Genomic DNA, 20,624 nt, shown 5'->3' with positions numbered 1-20,624 from the left:
CTTCTTTACACACGCTTGACTTACTCCCCGTAAGGTGGTGAATGCGTGACGAGAGCGTTACGAAAAGTGTGATCAGACGAGACGTACGGAAGTTGAGAGGGAGATATAAGCTACAGAAGTTTTACTTCAGTCGTGTAGTCTAAAGCACACTTGTTTTTTGGTGCACTTTGTACATACATTTTGGTGCACTTTAAATATAACGTATAGGATCGAATTTTGATGACTAAGCATCGTAATTAACATTTTAAAAAAGACATTGAGGTTGCAGGGTGTGTTTTGGTTGTTTTTTGGTTTAGAAATTGCGCTTTCAACGCAACAAACACACGTGATATCTCATTACAGCTCTCCTTGTAATGTTTCTTTGTTTTTCTGAGCCTCTCCACCCCCTTTGGAGTTGGACGTGATTAATGGACGACCCCTAAAGAAGTTTAACACATTATCTAACATCGATGACTCCATGGTCCATGACTTTCTTTGCGTGGCACATTTTAATGTCAACTCATGTACTTTGTTAAAGTTATACTTATCATAGAATAAAATGTTATTTTCTAGACTGCTTGATATAATGATTATATATTTGTTAGTTTAGTGTGATGCGCCTCAGACTAAACTTAATTAAATAAACTTTGTATTAACGATGTTTAAACATTGAACTTAAGTTTTAAGATTGTTCTAGTGTTACATATGTTATTAATTTTGTAAGAATTTTCTTTTGTGATAAATTTTTTGCAACTTCGTTTGTTTGTTTTTTTTTTTTGTTTATAATATAATAAATTATCGGAAAAATAACTCATACCTACTAGCATACGTTTTATTCAATTCTACTCCAATCAATATTTATTTTGTATACAGTCTCTAAAAAACACAAAATTGATATTACATATATGAAGATGGTCACTCTTCGACTGTCCAGTGTCGGTCCGATATATTTATTAGCATAATAAAGAGTGTAAGCTTGTGAAGGTATTCCCATAATTCTGTGTGCAAGGCTTACTCTCGGAAATTCCGACAACGGCATTAAATCCAAAATGACCTCAGTTATGATTTGCAAGGCAGTAATGAAAATTTTTACACCGTTTCCAAAATACGACGGAGTTATAGCTTCAGATATCGTGTAGCTAGAGTACATAGAACTGCCAATACGCCATAGCCATGCAAGTGCAAGTAAGCATGATAGTAAAACTTCTGGCTTTGTCATAACATTTTGCCTTAAAAGGCATATTATAAAAATTATTACATCTCTTAAATGAGTAATTTACACCGTTCAAACATACGTAGATTTCGACAACAGTATTAATTGTCAAAATGTAAAATTGAAAAAGGATTTATTCGTGTTATCGTCCTTTGCGAAAAATCTAAACACAGATATTCTTAATATCCGTATGTTTGTTATTACTATATGTAATTAGTGCATATTTGTCATGTTTATTGCAGCTATCACCTATAATTAGATTAAAGTAACACTTAGACTTTACTGTTACCGTATGATGACATACTTGTAATATGATGTAGGCATACTTTGCTGGTGTTTTATAAATCTAATATATAAAATTCTCGTCTCGCGATGTTTGTAGTTAAACTCCTCCGAAACGGCTCGACCGATTCTCATGAAATTTTGTGCGCATATCGGGTTGGTCTGAGAATCGGTCAACATCTATTCTTCATTCCCCTAAGTTATAGGGGGGGTGATTGAGAGGGTTAATAAAATATATGGCAAAACCACTTTTGCGAGGTCAGCTAGTAAATAAATAATATTAAGTAGCGCAAGACTGATATGTACTCATGTTGTCTGCTTCTTTTAGCGTAGATACTTAAATCGCAACTCACGTGTCTAGTTATATAGTAGGTATACATATACTCGTAACTTTGCATAAGCTTTGTGTTGTGTCCAGTACCTACTTCTACGTAAAATATTGGGTAATAAAGAACACGGACGGGCTTAAATACTTTGTATTCGTTCTACCTATACGAATATTCATTCATTGGCCTTAGTCCGTCTATTGCAGACGATTTAGACAGTGTCAGACAGACACTGTGTCACCTAGGAAAACGCAGAGGTGCCTAAGCTCTGCGCCACCCTCTCGACGTCACTGGCTAGGCCCACAGAAACGAGAAGTCGATACGTGGCCAGTTGGGTTGCAGGAGTATTTCGCATTTTAGAGCTATGCCACGAATACTTGACGGAGACCCCATTTCGGGTTTCAAATGAAGTTTTCCTTCTCCAGAAACCTGATGATTTTAAGCCAGGTTTATCCCTCGGTCGCCTTTTCCGACCCCCACGAGAAGAAAGGGAGTGGTGCTATTCTACTCGGCCAACACCACACGGCATACGAATATTAATAATAATAATAATAAAAACTCTTTATTGTACACCAAGAGTGAGCAAAATTACAAAAATAAAACAGAACAAGTACAAAAGGCGGCCTTTTCGCTAATTATTATAATAAATAATAAATATTAGTATAGCGTATATTAATTAGTATATTTCCCTACGTAGAAGAATATATCCGGCGTCTATGTAGGTTTACTTCAGGATCCAAAAAATAATATATATTCTGCTTAGAATTACACGTCAATTTTTTTTGAAATAAAACTTCTTTACGCACACCTGACTTGACTAGTGGTGAATGTGTGACGAGGGCGTTACAAAAAGTGTGATCGGGTGAGGTGAACGAAGTTGAGAGGGAGATATAAGTTAGTGAAAATAGAAACAGAGAGGGAGTTACGTTTCGTAAATTTTGATTCAGTCGTGTGGTCTAACGCACATTCGTATTTTGTATTCTTGTGACAACTTCAGATAGCATTAAGTTATGTTGTTATAATTTCCAGAACAATATAAAAATATTTGCATTATTAAATTCAAGTGTGACCACATGACATGTACCACTTTTCGATTAAGAAAAGAATCATCGTGATCGGTCCATCCAGTAAAAAGGTCAGTCAGTCAATCAGTTCAGTCTATTGCAGTCCACTGCTGGACATGAGCCTCCCCAAGTTCGCGCCAGACATTCCGGTTTTCCGCAATCCTCATCCAGTCTACACCTGCATTCTTACGTAGATAGTAGGTCCAACGGTCCGGAGGACGTCCCACACTGCATTTGCCAAGACGCGGTCCTGCGACACAAATGACCAGCCCACTGCCACTTCAACTTGCTAATTCTGTGGGCTATGTTGGTTACTTTCGTTCTCTCGCGGATAGTCTCATTTCTAATCCTATCTTTGAGAGAAACCCCAAGCAATGCCCGTTCCATTGCACGTTGAACGATTTTAAACTTGTGGACCAGTCACTTTGTCAGTGTCCACGTCTTGGCGACGAAGCTTGCCAAACGCCACCCAGCTAAACCGAATCCTCCTATCGGCCTCCTTCTTGAAGTTGTTGCGGCCTAGTTGGATAGTATGGCCTAGGTAAATATAATCCTGAACAACTTCGAGAAGGGTTCCATCGATCGATACCGGTCTCGGTATGACTTGGTGGTTAAACATAACTTTCGTTTTGTCCAAGTTCATACAGAGGCCGATACGTTGGGAGGACTTCTTTAAGCCGGCCAGCATTTGGCCTAACTCATCCAAAGTCTCCGCAAAGATGGGGATATCGTCGGCAAAACGAAGGTGAGAGATGTATTCCCCGTTGACGTTAATACCTCGTTCCCCCCAATCTAAGGTCTTAAAGACATCCTCCAGCGCAGTGGTAAACAGTTTCGGTGATTTTACATCTCCCTGTCTTACCCCACGCCGGAGGGAAATAGGTCTTGTTCTCTGGTCCTGCACATAAACGGTCATCATCGCTGAAAGGTGAAAAAATTAAAAAATTAATACTTAAAAAAAAAAAAAAAAAAATAAAAAATTTATCCTTTCTTTTCTGTCCAAAGATTTGGAGCGCCTTGTTCATCAACAACTTACATCATTCCCTACCTCACACAATCTCCTAAGTCCTTGCCAGTCCGTACGGCTACGGCTCTCGTTAAGATCTCCGATGACATCAGACTCGCCATGGACAGTCAGAGTCTCACAGTGTTGACCTTGCTAGACTTTAGCAATGCGTTCAGCACTGTAGATTTTGATATATTGCTTGCAGTTATGAGTTCCCTTGGCATATCTCCATCGTTAATTGAGTGGTTTCGTAGGTACTTGTTTGGGCGTCGGCAGAGTTTGCGCTTCCAGGATATTTTCTCAGACTGGTTAGACGTAAAAGCTGGCGTCCCACAAGGAGGCGTCTTATCTCCTCTCTTCAATTTTTATAAATACCATCTGTCCCTATATATCTTCTCCCTACCACCTTTACGCAGACGGTCTCCAGATTTACTCCCACGCCAAACTGGTTGACTTACCAACATGTATTCAAAGAATAAATAGCGATTTAAACAACATACTTGATTGGTGCAACTCATATGGATTAAACATCAATCCATCAAAGTGTCAAGTGACTATTATTGGTAGTCCAAAACTAGTGAGCCGAATAAATTGGTCACACATATCACCTGTCATTTTTAATAATTCCGCTATTCCTTACAGCGACAAGGTAAAAAATCTCGGAGTCATTTTCGATAGCCATCTCTCTTGGGCACCTCAACTGAGCGAGTTGAGCCGCAAGCTATTTGCAGCCGTCGGATCACTTCGAAGGCTTCAATATTTCCTTCCACTGCCCACTAAAATTGCGTTAGCACAGTCACTTCTTTTACCAATTCTTGACTATGCTGATACTTGTTATCCTGACCTTAACGAGGAGCAATTGAATAAGCTTGAGCGTCTTCAGAATCTTTGCATACGGTTCATATTTGGTCTCCGCAAATATGACCATGTCTCCAACTTTCGTAAGCAACTCAAGTGGCTCCCAATCCGTCTTCGTAGGAATATCCTCTCGTTATTATATTGTGTATTATTCCATCGTGACACACCTCACTACCTCAAAGAACGCTTTGCGTTTCTCTGCGACACCCATGATCGGTCTCTTCGATCTGACTCAAATTTGCTTCTTAAGATTCCACATCACACTTCTTCGTTCTACGCCAACTCCTTCTCCGGAACAACTGTTAAACTCTGGAATTCTCTCCCTCTCTCTATAAGACAAGCTCAATCAGTCTTTAGCTTCAAAAAGTATCTTAAGGCTCACTATCTGTCACTAAATTCGCCATGATTGTCTTTTCACCTTTGGATCACATAAATATGTATGAATTGTTTATATTTATATATGAGTGTATATGTGAATGTATGTAAGTGTGTAAGCATATGTATGTATGTATAATTTTATAATTTATTGTGATGTATTCTAATTTCTATAACAATTATTTGCACACTTCCTAACCGCTTTTCTATGCGCTGTCCTATACCCAAAGGTTGTCTGGAAGAAATCGCTCTTTTAGCGACAAGACCGCCTTTGTACATCTTCCTCTAATTATCTGGGGGCACGGTAGTGCCCCCGCCAAGACGAGCCAAAAAAAACGAAAAGCACTACCTATCTTTTCTCGAAGCGCTTCGTCGTTTTTTTGAACCTTCATAACTTGGGTTCGGATTATACTAGATAAACAAAACTCTCGGAATATGATGTCAATAGTGGACTTATTAACTACATAGTTTCAATTGCATACTACTTTTGTTTGTATCTTTTAATGGTGTGCAATAAAGAATATTATTATTATTATTCTTAAAAAATACTGATGAATTGAGAACCTCTTTCTTTTTTGGAAGTCGGTTAAAAAAACGCCTCACGCCTAATGTAATTTCGTCTTGTCTAAAATTTCATCGGCTCAATATGCTGCCTATAAAAATTAAGATAATTCAAAAGTGTACATGGTAATGGCAGATGGTAATAAACACATTGATTAACATTATACTTGGGGAAAATATTACTAGAATGTTTGTAGAAAATAAAATTTTCATCGGCTTGTAGCATCTTCTAATTTACATTATTATTATTTTTAACAATAAGTGATAGTAATCAGTAGCTATAGATAGTATTGTTTATTAATACCGATAATAATTATCGTGATACGATTAATAGTGATATATTTATTCCCTTCACGATCGGCCATTGGACCGGTATGACGTTTTGTGTTTTAAATGTAGTAAATCGCAGAGGTGAACATGAATAAAAATAATTTTAACGTTCCTTCAGGATTGGTTACGACTGGTTGTCTTTCAGCAAGCTTGTCTATTGTAAGTATTGTTTGTTTTTTATACCACATATATACGTACAATACAATTGAGTACATTACTTTTATATTAAAAAAGTAATTCTTAAGCACTTATTGTAGATTTTAATTAGTGTATGGAAGTATGCGACTATAATATTGATTTATGTTATTTTTCTTATTATGTTGCATTGCGAGGGCTATTTTATTGTGTTTACTACATAATTTATCTAAATAATTTTTGCGCGTATGCCTTTTTAAATCATAAGAACTAATAAGATTAAGCAAATTTATCAACTATGTAATTTTTTGTTGGTACATAGCAATAAAACAATATTAGCATAGGGTTATAATATAATAATAATAAAAAAGAATGTAATTTATCACAATATAAGATAAATTTATCTTATATATATATATATATATATATATATATATATATATATATATATATATATATAATATTTATACTTCAAGTAAAACTTAATATTTCAAATACTTTTAATTTTTTTAACAGCACCTTTACACAGAAAATACTAAAACAAATTATTGAAATCGTCAAGCAGTTAAATTTTAGACACATTAAGAGAGACAGGGTCAGGAGGGACATAATTAATTTATTTGTTGTAAACATTTTCCGTGATTTATAAAAATGTTTAATACCTATACTAATAATCATACTGAAAAAAAAAATAATGCGTCATGTACATTCCTTACATTTGACAGATAATTGTATTTATTTTTATCACATTACAAGAACGATAAACCTTTGAAGGTCTGTATTGATATGATGTTCAAATTACAATTATTTAAAAAATCGCCATTATTTATAAATGTATTATAGTTTTGTTGTACTATTCCAAGATATGCGAAACAATTCTATTATTGTTTATTAGCGAGCGTGCAAATTTTCTAATAGATTTAAGTAGTCATATTAGCTTGAACATCAGTTGATACTATTAATTAGTTTTAGAAATATTTTTTGTTTTATTTTACATTACACATAGACACATTAGGTATTTTATTATCTTATCACATTCAATCGATTTATTATCAAGTATGAATTGATATGCGAGCTTCGTCATACATATAATATATTGTCAATACTATTGGTACATGCTATGCTAAACAAAGCTGTTCTCTTTGTCATCACTGTGAGAATTAATGTGGTAATATTAATCATAACTAACAATCACGCAATATATATACATTATTAATATGTTATACATACCACTTACCGTGTTTTTTAATTCCTTTTATTGACAAATTATTGACACCACTTAGTTGCCTGAAATATTATTATAGGTATATATTGTAAAAATAAAGTACTAAAAATTTTAAATAATACAAAGTAATGTGGTAAGTAGATAAATAATTGTGTTTGCAGACAAACGAGAAAAAACCGACTTCAATTATAACGACAAGTAATACAACGTAGGTAGACAAAAAAATAGTCAAGTAAATACGCATTATCAAAGATTACTCGAAAAGTTGTCATCAGATATCGATGAATTTTTAATGTGACCACATGATAAACATTGGCTTTCGATTAAATTAAAAATCATCAAAATCGGTACACCCAGTAAAAAGTTATGTGGATTTTCGAGAGTTTCTCTCGATTTCTCTGGGATCACATCATCAGATCCTGGTTTCCTTATCATGGCTCCACACCATTTGTATGATTGACTTTTTTTATTGTACTTGATCAAGTTACATTGACGGGTATTAAAAGGTACATCACCATTGTTTTTCAGATTTTGTCGCTAATAAGCATAACAGTATGTATACTTGGTGTGATATACCGTTTCGAATGCTCGTTAGGCGACCTAACAAATCGAAATGGCGCGGAATTCTTTTTGGTATCGATACTCCAGACTTATATATTAAGTAAGTATTTTTGTGAAATATCTTAACAGTACTTTATTGCAGCTTAACATACTCTACGTTAAAATACGCCGGCATACTTTAAATAAAACGGTTACGAGTCAGCCTGTAACATCCCCCTGCTGGGCATAGGCCTCTTTCTCCATGTAGGACGAGGGCAGAAAAAGAATAATTTGTACAAATACAAATATGCTTCCCTAGTGGAAATCGACCAGCAAACCTTCGGTGTTTTAGGCGACTACTCGCACCACTACAACAGATAGGTTGCTGGTAACGTAAATAAAACTGTTAGTATAAAATTTCTATATCTTTCCAGCCACCGAAACAATAGTAAATCCTCGTAGGGGGCGTTGAGTGTGAGGTACTTAATTCAACCATTGCTCCCTACAAAGGTTACAAAGGTGTAATTGAAATAGTAGCTTGTTGCTTTTCACTGAAACACAGCAAGAAATATCTTGCTCAAAATCTGGAACAGCTCGACTGGGGAAGCAGAAGATCAGACGTACATAATACTACTTTCAAACAGTATTATAGTCTTGTGGTGAGTAAGGTGACCAGAGCTCCTGGGGAGTCGGGGTAGGGTCAGCAAAGATTTTGCGATGCTTCTGGTGCTACAAGCATCTATAAGCTATGCTAATCGCTTACCACCAGGTGAGCCGAACGCTTTGTTAGTCGAACTTTTGTTGTATATTTAAAAAAATCACCGATAAGCTTATAATTAGCTATATATAAAAATTGCATTAATGTGTATTTCAACAAGTACTGAGCTACTAATATATTCAGTAATATATTTTCAGATGAAAACTGTCCAACAGCAAACAATATGTATAATATTACAAAAGCTGACTCTATCTTTACACTAGAAATTATTATCTTGGTTTTTGCCGCTATCAACTTTGTAACTTCTGTTACATTAATATCAGGTAACTAAATATTTTAAATAGTCATTAATGTATTTTAGATCATGTTTTAGGTTATGGTCTAAAAGTATTCTCTTAATGTTAATTTTTTTCTGCAATACTTTCAAACCTAAACCAAAAGTAATAATGCATTATATTATCTAGCTGTTAAGCTAGAAGAGGCTGCAAATAATCTGGATATTGTCGCTTACATACACGTTGGTGTATCCTTGGCTTGCTTAGTGGTAGATCTAACATTGGGCGTGCACTTTGGAATGGATTACACAACATTAACTGACCAGTTGGTATGTCTTTTTCTTTATTAAATAATAATATTTTGTTATTTGTTTTAATTGTATATTTCTTAAAATATTTATTTTTACAGGCTCTAAATTCACCCATTCTGGAGAACTATCAAACTGACTCGATACGCGTAGGAGCTTTTCTACTGATGACACTTTCTCTCAAGGGATATATTGGACATGCTATTAACTTGATTTTGCTTGTTTTACTTATCATTCAAGTAGTTAAGTATCAAAATGAATTGAATGAAAATGAGGTACCTAAAATTTGACCCAAATAACTTACGATTAAGAAATGTTTTTTATCAATTTCGTATATTGCCAATTAACTTTTTATTGTTTCAGCATCCAATCCGTAAATTAGGAGTGGTTAGTGCTTTCGAGTAAGTATTTACTATCATATAAGCTAATACTATTAAACGAGCAGTTCTTGTATATATATATATATATATATATATATATATATATATATATATATATATATATCTGAATCTCGGAAACGGCTCCAACAATTTTCATGAAGTATGCAGGGAATTTCGGGGGCGATAAATCGATGTAGCTAGGATTCATTTTTAAAAAAATGTCGTTTTATCCCTGTTTTTAGGCGATGAAGAAATGGCTACAATTGTAGAATACGAAGGTAAATTTCGAAACTGTCCGAAGTGGCTGGACCAATTTTCATGAAATTTTGTGTGTATATCGTGTAGGTCTAAGAATCGGCAAACGTCTATTTTTTATACCCCTAAGTTAAAAGGGAGTGGGGGTTAGTAATATATATAGCAAAACAACGTTTGCGGGGTCAGCTAGTATATATATACAAATAATATTGTAAATGTGTATGTAAGTTTGTTTGTTACGCTTTACCATGAAACTTTGTATTAACTGTGTATTTTATATTCTTAGAGGTCTTAGAAGTAACATAGAATACTATTTATTAAAAAAATTGAAAGCGAGTGAAGCCGCGGGTAATAGCCAGTCATATAGTATTATTCAGTTTTTTAAATAAAAATATCAACATACCAATTGCCAACAAGTTTTTTATTTATATTTTTAGTCCTCCAAGAAGATTTGACGATCCCCGGAATGCACACCGTAACGATGTATTACCGGCTTTCTCAAGAGGGTGAGTTCCAAATCGTTTTATTTTCTAGTAAAAAGTTGCAATAAAGTCTTTTTTATTGTATTGTGGTTTGTGGCTGTTTGACTGGTTTTGATAATATGAAAAGGTGACATATTAAAAATGAGGTAAAAAACAGTTTCCAACCACTTTTCATTCTGTCCGACAAAATGGGTAAATCCAACGAAGACATTCGGTGTACATCGTAAAATTTTATACTAAAAAAGGGCGCAAAAACATTTTTACGTTTATGGACTTAATGCAGTGTGAGTATCGTACCATTTTTGAAGAGATTTATCACTGGTGACAAAAAGTGGATCAATTACGATAAGAATGTACGAAAGAGATCGTGGTCAAAAGTCGGTCAAGTTACACAGCCTATCGCGAACCCAGATTGACACGCAATAAGATAAAGTTGAGTATATAGTGGGATTGGGAGGTCATTATGAGCTTTTACCGCCGGGCAACCGTCGAAATTGTGAATAAGCGGCCAGAATTAATCAACAGAAAATATCTTATCTTTTTTACGACAACGCCTTTACGCCTTTACGACTTTGGCCACTTAACAAATAGTTTGACTGGGAAGTTTTAATGCATCCTTCATATAGCCCCGATTTTGCATCCTCAGATTTCCATCTGTTGCGGTGTCTTCAAAATTTTTTAGGTAGTGTAAAATTTACATCAATTTTTTAGTAAGTAGTCCCAAAATTTCCGCAGCAACGGAATCCTTTCACTACCTACAAGATGACTACAAGTTATAGAACAAAATGATACATATATATTATAATTAATATAAATAAATTTTGTAAAATTTTACCTGGAATTTGATAAGTTTCAGAAAAAAAAATGTAAATAGAACCTTCAAACTACCAGGTTAAATGTTGCTATTGAGTAGCAAGACGCGCTGGTCTATTAACGGTAATTCGAAATAATTGGCTGTGATGTTAGTGACTCATCGCGATATCATTTGTAGAAGTTACTATTTAATGCATGATTCTGTTTTGCTTATGGTGTGTTTCAAAATATACTTTGTTATTTAAAAAAAATCATCGGTTGAAGACAGACTTTGTTATACTTAAGACTTGTAAATAATATTAATATATTAATTTTACTATTATAACAATTTTTTTTAATTTACAGGTTGTCGGCAAATCACACACATGACGATTTACCTTATTATCACAATCAAACGCGAGAAAATCCTTTATCTTTTGAGGACTCAAAGTAAGTCTATTAGGGTAACGATTTTCTGCGAGTTGGAGGGAGGTTACAATTGTACCTACTTATATTTCGGTTGTCATTACTATCGAAAATAAATCGATTATCAATACTAAAAAAAAAGTGTATAAGGCGAGTGTGAATGGAAGGGTTAGAAGGGGTAGACCTAGGCGGACGTTCCAAGACCAAATAAGGGACGTCTTGAAAAAAGGCCAGGTCAAGAGTACCCTAAATCGAAGAGCATGTATGAAGGGAATAATGAAAGTGGACGAAGCGAAAGAAGTATGTAAGGATCGTACCAAGTGGAAAGAAGTGGTCTTTGTAAGTAAAGAAAAAAAATGTTACGGCAACGAGAGGAAGAGAGTATATATGTTCTTTTGTATGTTGAATAAATATTAAAAAAAAAAGTTAACTCAACGATGTCAATTTTTATGTAACACTACTACAAAAGTAGACAAAAAATTCTAGTTACTATGCACTCTCTTGCTTTTCGCGATATTCACACACATCTTGGTGCGTCGATCCTAGAAAAAGACGAATAGTAATTTAGTATACCTTAGTTTTAACTGTAAATGTAATTTTAATGTAGTTTGCAATTTTAGTAAGGTCTCCGCTATAAGTAAATAAATAAAGCCTTTATTCACTGACCATTTTGTTTAAGCTTAATTATTACAATAGTAAAATGGATATAAAGTAAATACAAAAACAAGTAGCACTACACAATTACAGTTTTTTACTATTTTAGTAACCGGTTCTTTTGTCAGGTTGTCCCTCGACATAGACCTCCCCTAGTTGCTCCCACACTTTTCTTTCACGAGCTAATCTTCTCCAACCTTTTGGTAATCGTCATCCCATCTTTTTATTGGACACCCTCTTTGCCTCTTTTCATTCCTAAGGTACCACTCCATAATATTTTGGTCCATTTTCCTTGTTAGTTTTCTTGATATGTCTGGTCCAGTTCCATATTTCAAGTTTGTTTTTGGTAATATCACTTACTTTTGTCCTGTTTCTTATTTTAGCGATGATCCACCGGTCTCGTAGCATTAACTCGTAGGTTAAGCATACTCGCATGGAACGCCATGTGACGTTGGCAACTTACAAGTTTTGAGATGTTTTTGTTCGTCGTAGACCAAGTTTGACACCCGTAGGTAAGGCATGGAAGAATGCAATGTTCTATCATTTCCTTTTAACTATCATTGGGATTGTGTCATTTTAAAATATTTCTTTCAAAAACCAATAGCGTTTCCTAGTGTTGCTTATCTTCCTGTCGAGTTCCTTTGAATATTAGTTTTTTGTGGATATAATTTGTCCTAGATATACATATTCGTCGACATATTCAATAGACTCTTGCCTTAATTCTATGTTATTTTTATATGCATTTGTTTAGTCTTTATTGGATTCATAGATAGAAGCCTGTCTTCGTACTTTCTTGGTCCAGTTGATGTATCATAGCTTTAAGTTTTTCCGAAATATCAGTAAATAATACGATATCGTTAGCAAATCATAGATAGTTTAGATTTGTTCCATTTACATTTATGCCAAAGTGCACCCATTCAATATATTTTCGAGAACTGTTGTGAATATCTTCGGTGAAAGTGGATCTCCTTTTCTCCTTTGCTATCAGGTATCCATTGTGTATATTCTTTTAGTTATTTCAGACCTTTCTTTATCCCTCCTATTTTTTCTATTTGCTCCTTTAATATATCTATCTTTCTTCTTTTCGTTTTCTGCTTATTGATATCTGAATTTTCTTGCTGATGTTCGCTATATTTTGGAAATTATCTTTACGATTCTCCAACGGTCTTCTTCTCTCTTCCATTAATTTTTTTTGTTCCTTCTCCTAATTTATCCCTTTTTTCACTTTTTGTCCGGAATCGATTTACTTCTTTCATTGCTTTAAAAAAATCGTATTTTTCTTGTAAAGTCCTATGCATCTTAATTATTTATTTTATACTTTATTGTACACCACAAATATATTACAAACAAAGCATAAAGATAGTTACAGACAGTGAAGCACAATGGGCGAACTTATGGCTAATTAGCCGTTTCTTCCAGACAACCCAGACATAAAAAGGAAACTTATTATCTAAATTGAGTAGGTGGTGTAGATGAATAATAAACTTACATACAAATGTCTACATTCTAATAGTTATAATAAAATAAATAATTTATTATTATTATTAGTATCATTATAAAAAATACATAAATAAATAAAAAGAAGAATAAAAATATGATACATATTCTTTCATAAACTAATAAAGTATGTGAGCGAAGAACGTAAATTGAAGATAACAATTAAATGAAATGGTAAAAACACAAATATATTATAAACAAAATGAGAAAAAAAAGAAATTGTACTAAGTACATTACACTAAGTCGTCCCCATCTTAAGATAATAATCCTTAAAGTGCTTTTTAAAAGTCAACTGTGATTTAGCCTCCGAGGAAAAAGTTTAACTGGTAAAAAATTAGCTTTTCGAGAATTTTGTAAAGAAAAGGGAGGATGGAGATTTGTCGGAAGTCACAAAGCTTGGCAGCATTAGCTTACCGGCATTAGCCACGCGTTAGGGAATTTATAACTAGTGATAAAATAATTTCGAATGTGAACTAGAACAGTAATAATAATATCTAGAGTAGGAATGATCATATTACGACTTATATAGTCGGTACCAACAGCATTTGAAGCCACGGATAATACGCTCCGTATACATCACATTCAGTGAAGGAAGAGAGGGTAAACGGTGAAAAATTGAAAGTTGGAAGCGATGAAAGAAAATTTAGTGTTTGTTGTTTTTCAATATTATTATCAACTAAAGTAGGAGAGAAAAAATGTTTATTTAAAAGTTCAATTTTAATTTCTAGTAGTGTTTTATTTAATTCGTCTGTCAGTTTTTGATATCGGCCGTGTTGTTACTATATTTTTATTTGATAAGATATGTTTTCTTGAGTTCTTTTTTTCGCATTTTATAATTCCTCTTACCATTCTATGATCTGTATTGAAATCAATATATAAAAACAAATATTACATTCAGACTCAGGTGGGAATCGAACCCACAACCCGCGGAGCAGAAAGCAGTGTCACTTTAAACTGCACCAACGGGCTAGTAGTATTTTTAGATTAAACGTAAAACAAAAGTCGATAAGCCGTTGTTCATTATCGCTTCTTTCTTCGCTGCAGTATTTTCCTAACACGAATTCGTCTTTGTTTAATTTGCTGCCTATCTTTGCGTTAAAATCTCCCATCACTATTAAGTTTTTATTTATCCCGTACCAGCTAATGTTTTATAGAATTTTTCTTTTACTATTTATTATTATTATTATCGTATCTTGTTCTGTAGGTGTGTAGGTTTGAATAATCGATATCGGTTGTTTGAATCCAAGTAGCTGCATATTGAGGACCACAATCCTGTCTGATATTCCTTTAAAATTTAGTATTATGTTTTTTAGATTTTTTTTTCTTAAAAATCCTATTCCGTATATCCCCTGTATCTCGCATTTGCGATAAAAAACATATTCGTTATAATCTCTTATTTCTTTTACTGATCATCTAGCTTCGTACAATCCAATAATACCCCAGTTTATTGACTGTAGAGCGTATTCCAATTCTTCTAATCTGTGGTCTTCCATTAGTGTTCTGACGTTTAAAGTTGCAAGATACATTTTTTTCTTCTCGATTATGCTGAAGGACGTATTTCTAGGCTATGGTGGTCTAACAACCCCACGTATTTAATTCAGATTCGATAGTGCCCTGCACTATTTGAAATAATTCCAAAATAGATTGTTCTTTTTCTTCTATACCAAAAACAAGATTTTTTTTAATTCTTTTCCTTTTCCAAGTGTTCTATTTTCCTTTCCAACATCCACAATTTTACTTTTCATAATTTTATTTTCTTCTATTAATGGTTCTAGCTGACAGTTAATTTTTTCGAATATTATATCTTTTTTTGTTTATCCATCTCAATTTTCATCTGATCAAAAATTTTCATCTGGTCAAAAAGTAATTTAAATGGACCCTCCATTGTGGCGGTTTTCCCGTTAGTAGACTGGCAAAACTAATGTCTATGGTCGTACTTGACGTTCGATGACAGCGAAGTCAAAATTCGTTTTTGTCGGTTGTTATTAAAAATATGTGGGTAGTTGATAAATAAACCTCCAACGCGATCGTCTTATTACGAATAATTATTTATGCAAAATGTTGTGCAAGGATATTTTTAATGTATTGCCTTTCTCTGTCCTTAATTTTTTTTTTCAGTCCACCAAAAAGATTAGAAGATCCGTGGCAGATGAATCGTAACGACAACATGTTTTCGGGTTATCCTAAACGGTAAGTGATTTTTATGTCATAAGATGTTTTTTAATCATTTTTTCAGTTTCATCGATAAATCTCGGGTGGGATATCATGTACAATCGAGGAGTGTAATTTATGGTTAAACGAAACTGTCGTTAAACGTTGTACTTCTTAAGTTGGATAGGTTAGGGTTATTTTTTTTTTTTTTTTTTTTGTTAAACGAAACTGTCGTTAAACGTTGTACTTCTTAAGTTAGATAGGTTAGGGTTATTTTTTTTTTTTTTGTTAAACGAAACTGTCGTTAAACGTTGTACTTCTTAAGTTAGATAGGTTAGGGTTATTTATTTATTTATTTATTTTTGTTAAACGAAACTCCTCGATTGTACATCATTACCTATCGGGTGTATCAAATGCATCAATGGGTATATGTGTACAATACAGGTAGATTTTTTTATCGGAGGTTCAATTTTTGTTATTTCTGACTCTACCTTAATTCCAGTGCTGCGGTAAGTGTACTCATGCTCCGTACTGCGACTATCACGCGTTATTTTCGAACTAATTTACGTAAAAAACGATCTTTACTGCAAGATCAAAATACGATACGAACTGACCTTTAACGACTGACAAATAGACACTTTTAAACAAAATAACGCGTCAGACATAATATTCTAATAAAATTAGTAACATTACGTGCTAGAATATAGGTATAGAAATTCAAAAAATACCCAAAATCGAATCGGAGCATCCCACTGTTCACGTGGTCTTGGTCTACTTTACCCCTAGAGTGTTTTTATTTAAGCCGGAACCAAGCGTTACTCTAACCTTAAAGGTGGTAGGTTAATTTTATCCGATTTAAAAATTGAACCTCAAAACTTCAACCACGATATCTCTGTAACAATGGGATTTACACGAAAATAGTTGTCTGGGGGGGGGGGGGGGGGAAAAACCTACACTCCCTACCACCAACCACCCCCTTTTCCCCCCAACCCCATCAATTTCTCGCCGGGATTGTACGTAATTACCGTTTTTGGAAAATGAATATAGCTCTTAAGATCGCGATAAGCTAATTTATACTCATCATTTCGATCTCAATTAGTTTAAATGTAAGAAGTTCCTCATTTATCAATAAAATTTTAAAATTTATGATTAAAGACTAAGTAGGTTATATTACATTTTTCAAGGTCCCAAGGCGGCCCGCATGTAAATCCAGCATATGAAGAGGAACCTTCACGACCCTCGCCAAGAGAAAATTCTTTATCTGATTACAACAGGTAAGTGTCAGCTACAATACTTTTTTTTTAAATCCTTTCAATAAATCAAGCCAAATATGATGAAAGTAAAAGAAAAAAAAAATGCATTAGAATAGGTACCATCGATTCTATATAAACATATTAAGTCCAGGATAAGAGGGAGATTTCTAAATTGAGTTCGATCTGCCTTTTAATACTGAGCGTATCACGTTTTCAACAACCAGAACTTAGCTTCGAAAATTATTAGGTAGTTAGGTTAGATTAGTTAGGAACATCGGCTAAGCTTTAGACTAGAAAAAACCGAATTATGGGGTTTTGGGGGGTGGAGAGCGGAGGGTGTAGGGGAAGCTATACAAGGTAACACTACCACACTTCGAAACCCCATGGTTATGGAGATATCCATGGTTAAAATTTTGAGATTAGAGGAAGAATTCAAAGCTATTATAATAACTTTGAGCTCCGCGTCTGACTTCACCTTAGCTCCGGCGCTATGGGGAGTGCCACGCACGCACCGTTTCGCAACTTTATAAGTTATTTTCGAACAGGAGTACGTAAAAACGATCTTGACTCCAAGATCAACAAATGATACAACTTGCGGTAACCATGCTTAGTTCCGTAGCTTTCACATGTTATATTCACATTTCGCGCTTGATATTAACATTTCAGACGTTAAGTTATTGTTTTCACACGTTTTTTTAACAAACGATAAAACTGATGTTTAATGACTGAGATATAGATGTTTTTAAAAAAAATGGCGCGCCACTTATCGTTTCGCTCCAAAGCAGTGTAAGTATAAATTCATTGTTTTTGTTTAAATAACTGTAAAGGCAAAGGTCTAAGACCATACAGCCTTGTTTTATGTTATGTTTTTTAATTCAATTTATTTTATTTTTATTTACGTTTATAAAATTACGTCGATAAACGGTGTAATTGTTAAATTAGATAGGTTAGGGTTATTTTTTTTTGTAACAAAACTATGACGATAAGCAGTGTAATTTTTAAATTAGATAGGTTAGGGTAATTTTTTTTTTTTTGTAACAAAACTATGTCGATAAACAGTGTAATTTTTAAATTAGATAGGTTAGGGTTTTTTTTTTTTGTAACAAAACTATGTCGATAAACAGTGTAATTTTTAAATTAGATAGGTTAGGGTTATTTTTTTTTAGTAACAAAACCATGTCGATAAACAGTGTAATTTTTAAATTAGTTAGGTTAGGGTTTTTTTTAGTAACAAAACTATGTCTGAAACGGTGTAATTAAACGGTTTTATTTAGCTCACCCCGTTTGTTTTATTTATTTTTTATTATTTATTCTTGGGTCAAATTTAGTAATTCAAATTTCACCCTCTTCCTGTCAACCGATTAATCTGAAATTTTGTATACACTTTGGATTTTGGTGACAATACAATTATGTTTATTCATTATCATTATAAATTCAAGATGGCCGCCGCTACAAAATGGCGGATAATTTATGTGTTATTAATCCCATCAATATGGGTATCAAATGAAAGGGCTCAACAAGCAGAATACAATATACCATAAAAAATTGAAATCCAAGATGGCGGCCGCTACAAAATGGCGGATAACGTAGGTTTTATCAATCCCATCAATATGGGTATCAAATGAAAGGGCTCAACAAGCAGAATACAATATACTATAAAAAATTGAAATACAAGATGGCGGCCGCTACAAAATGGCGGATAACGTAGGTTTTATCGATCCCATCAATATGGGTATCAAATGAAAGTGCTCAACCAGTATAATCAATGTACTATATAAAATTAAAATCCAAGATGGCGGCCTTTACAAAATGGCGGATAACTTAGGTTTTATCAATCCCATCAACATGGGTATCAAATGAAAGGTCTCAACAAGTAGAATACAATTTACTATGCAAAATTGAAATCTAAGCTGGCCGCCGCTACCAAATGTCTGATAACAATTTTTTATCAATCCCACCAATATGGGTATCAAATAAAAGGGCTTGACAAGAAGAATACAGTGCACTATACAACCTCAATATTTAAGATGGACCTTGCAATAATGAAGCACTAAATGAATTAAACAGAATGCGAAATAAAAACTAAAAACTAGAAAATAAAAATAGGTAAAAAAACTTTTTAAGTTAAACGGTTTTATGTTAAACATACATTGCAATGTTTAAGATAAATGTACTAAAAACCAAAAAATAATAAAATAGATACAGTCGTGGGAATTATAAACATATGCATAGACTAGACTAAAATAAAACCGTGGGGCACGTCAATTGTCTACAAATTATCGACTTAATGTGCGATAGAAGAATCGTTTAATTCGTCGTTAAAATAGGCAGTTAGCCCGCAGACGGTGAGGAAATTACTTACTATTTTCTTGCTCATGGAAATTCCAATAGTTATACACTCCATGTAAATAAAAGAGATGTTTCAACTAGTTTATCGTTGGACATTCACACTGCTGGCTGGCGAGGAATCGTTTCACTGCTCGTAGTTTGTCTTTAATCGACAAAACATATGATAAAAGTACTACTCGCTCACCACTATGAAACCCTAAAACTCGCTTATAATCGAGCTTGCTAGCTTGTTTCCACATTCTAGCCCTACTTATCACACGTCCATCTTTGTCGGTTGAACAACTGCCTAATTATAGTGTAACTTTACAAAACAAACATTTTAATCAACGATTGTAGACAATTGACGTGCCCCACGGTTTTATTTTAGTCTAGTCTATGCATATGTTTATAATTCCCACGACTGTATCTATTTTATTATTTTTTGGTTTTTAGTACATTTATCTTAAACATTGCAATGTATGTTTAACATAAAACCGTTTAACTTAAAAAGTTTTTTTACCTATTTTTATTTTTAAATTAGGATAGGTTGGGGTTTTTTTATTTTTTTGTAACGGAATTATGACTATAAACGGCCCCCATCTAAGTCAGATAGATTATGGTATTTTTTTTATTCATGTCATGTTTTTCACTTCATTATATTTTTATTTATTTATTTATTGTCATATAAAATTAACTAAAATATTCTGTAATGTTATGTAGGTATAATAAAAAACATTTAACTTTAGTTAATAATTATTAACTAAAGTTAAATGTTAAAATAATTATTATTATAAGAAATACTAATTATTTATGAACTTGTAAATTCTATAAAACTTGTGTAAAATAAAAAAATATATATACTTATATATTTTCTGTATACAGCCGGAACGCGAAACGAACGGATTCATGGCTGCACAACCAAATAACTTCTGGACCCGGCTTAGGATCACGTCCCTTTTCATACCTCGAGGAACCGAAACGACCTATACCAGTGAAACCACCTTCAATGCCTGTGAATGAACCTCAGTGGCGGCGAGATGCTTGGCCACCTGCGCCTCCTGTACCAGATCCAGACTATAGTCCGCCACCTCGCAGATTAAAATCGGCTCTAAAGTCAAATTATCCTTAGTATGAAAAGAGTCTAATAACAATATTATTGTTTTAATTTATTTTGTAAATTAAAATTAGACACGGTGTAGCAAATAAAAAAA

At 33.6% G+C, this 20,624-nt stretch overlaps 1 protein-coding gene across 1 annotated transcript; it reads left to right on the top strand.

Moving 5' to 3' along the window:
- The first annotated feature begins 8,962 nt into the window (after window positions 1–8,962).
- Window positions 8,963–20,624, top strand: LOC123668841. Its single transcript, XM_045602532.1, has 9 exons — window positions 8,963–8,999; window positions 9,077–9,216; window positions 9,297–9,470; window positions 9,559–9,596; window positions 10,268–10,336; window positions 11,471–11,554; window positions 15,800–15,871; window positions 17,017–17,106; window positions 20,296–20,624. Exons 1-9 carry the CDS (start codon window positions 8,963–8,965, stop codon window positions 20,540–20,542), a joined length of 951 nt encoding a protein of 316 aa, XP_045458488.1. The 3' UTR covers window positions 20,543–20,624.

Source organism: Melitaea cinxia, chromosome Z (assembly GCF_905220565.1).
Source record: "Melitaea cinxia chromosome Z, ilMelCinx1.1, whole genome shotgun sequence".
NCBI lineage: Eukaryota > Metazoa > Arthropoda > Insecta > Lepidoptera > Nymphalidae > Melitaea > Melitaea cinxia.
This window is presented reverse-complemented; position numbering and strand designations above follow the sequence as displayed.

Bases quoted from the DNA above. Each gene is read 5' to 3' on its own strand.
- LOC123668841 (XM_045602532.1), top strand. From the start codon at position 8,963: ATGTATTTTAGATCATGTTTTAGGTTATGGTCTAAAA. The intron at 9,000-9,076 runs GTATTCTCTTAA...TATATTATCTAG, and splicing joins TTTTAGGTTATGGTCTAAAA to CTGTTAAGCTAGAAGAGGCT. The intron at 11,555-15,799 runs GTAAGTCTATTA...TTTTTTTTTCAG, and splicing joins TTATCTTTTGAGGACTCAAA to TCCACCAAAAAGATTAGAAG.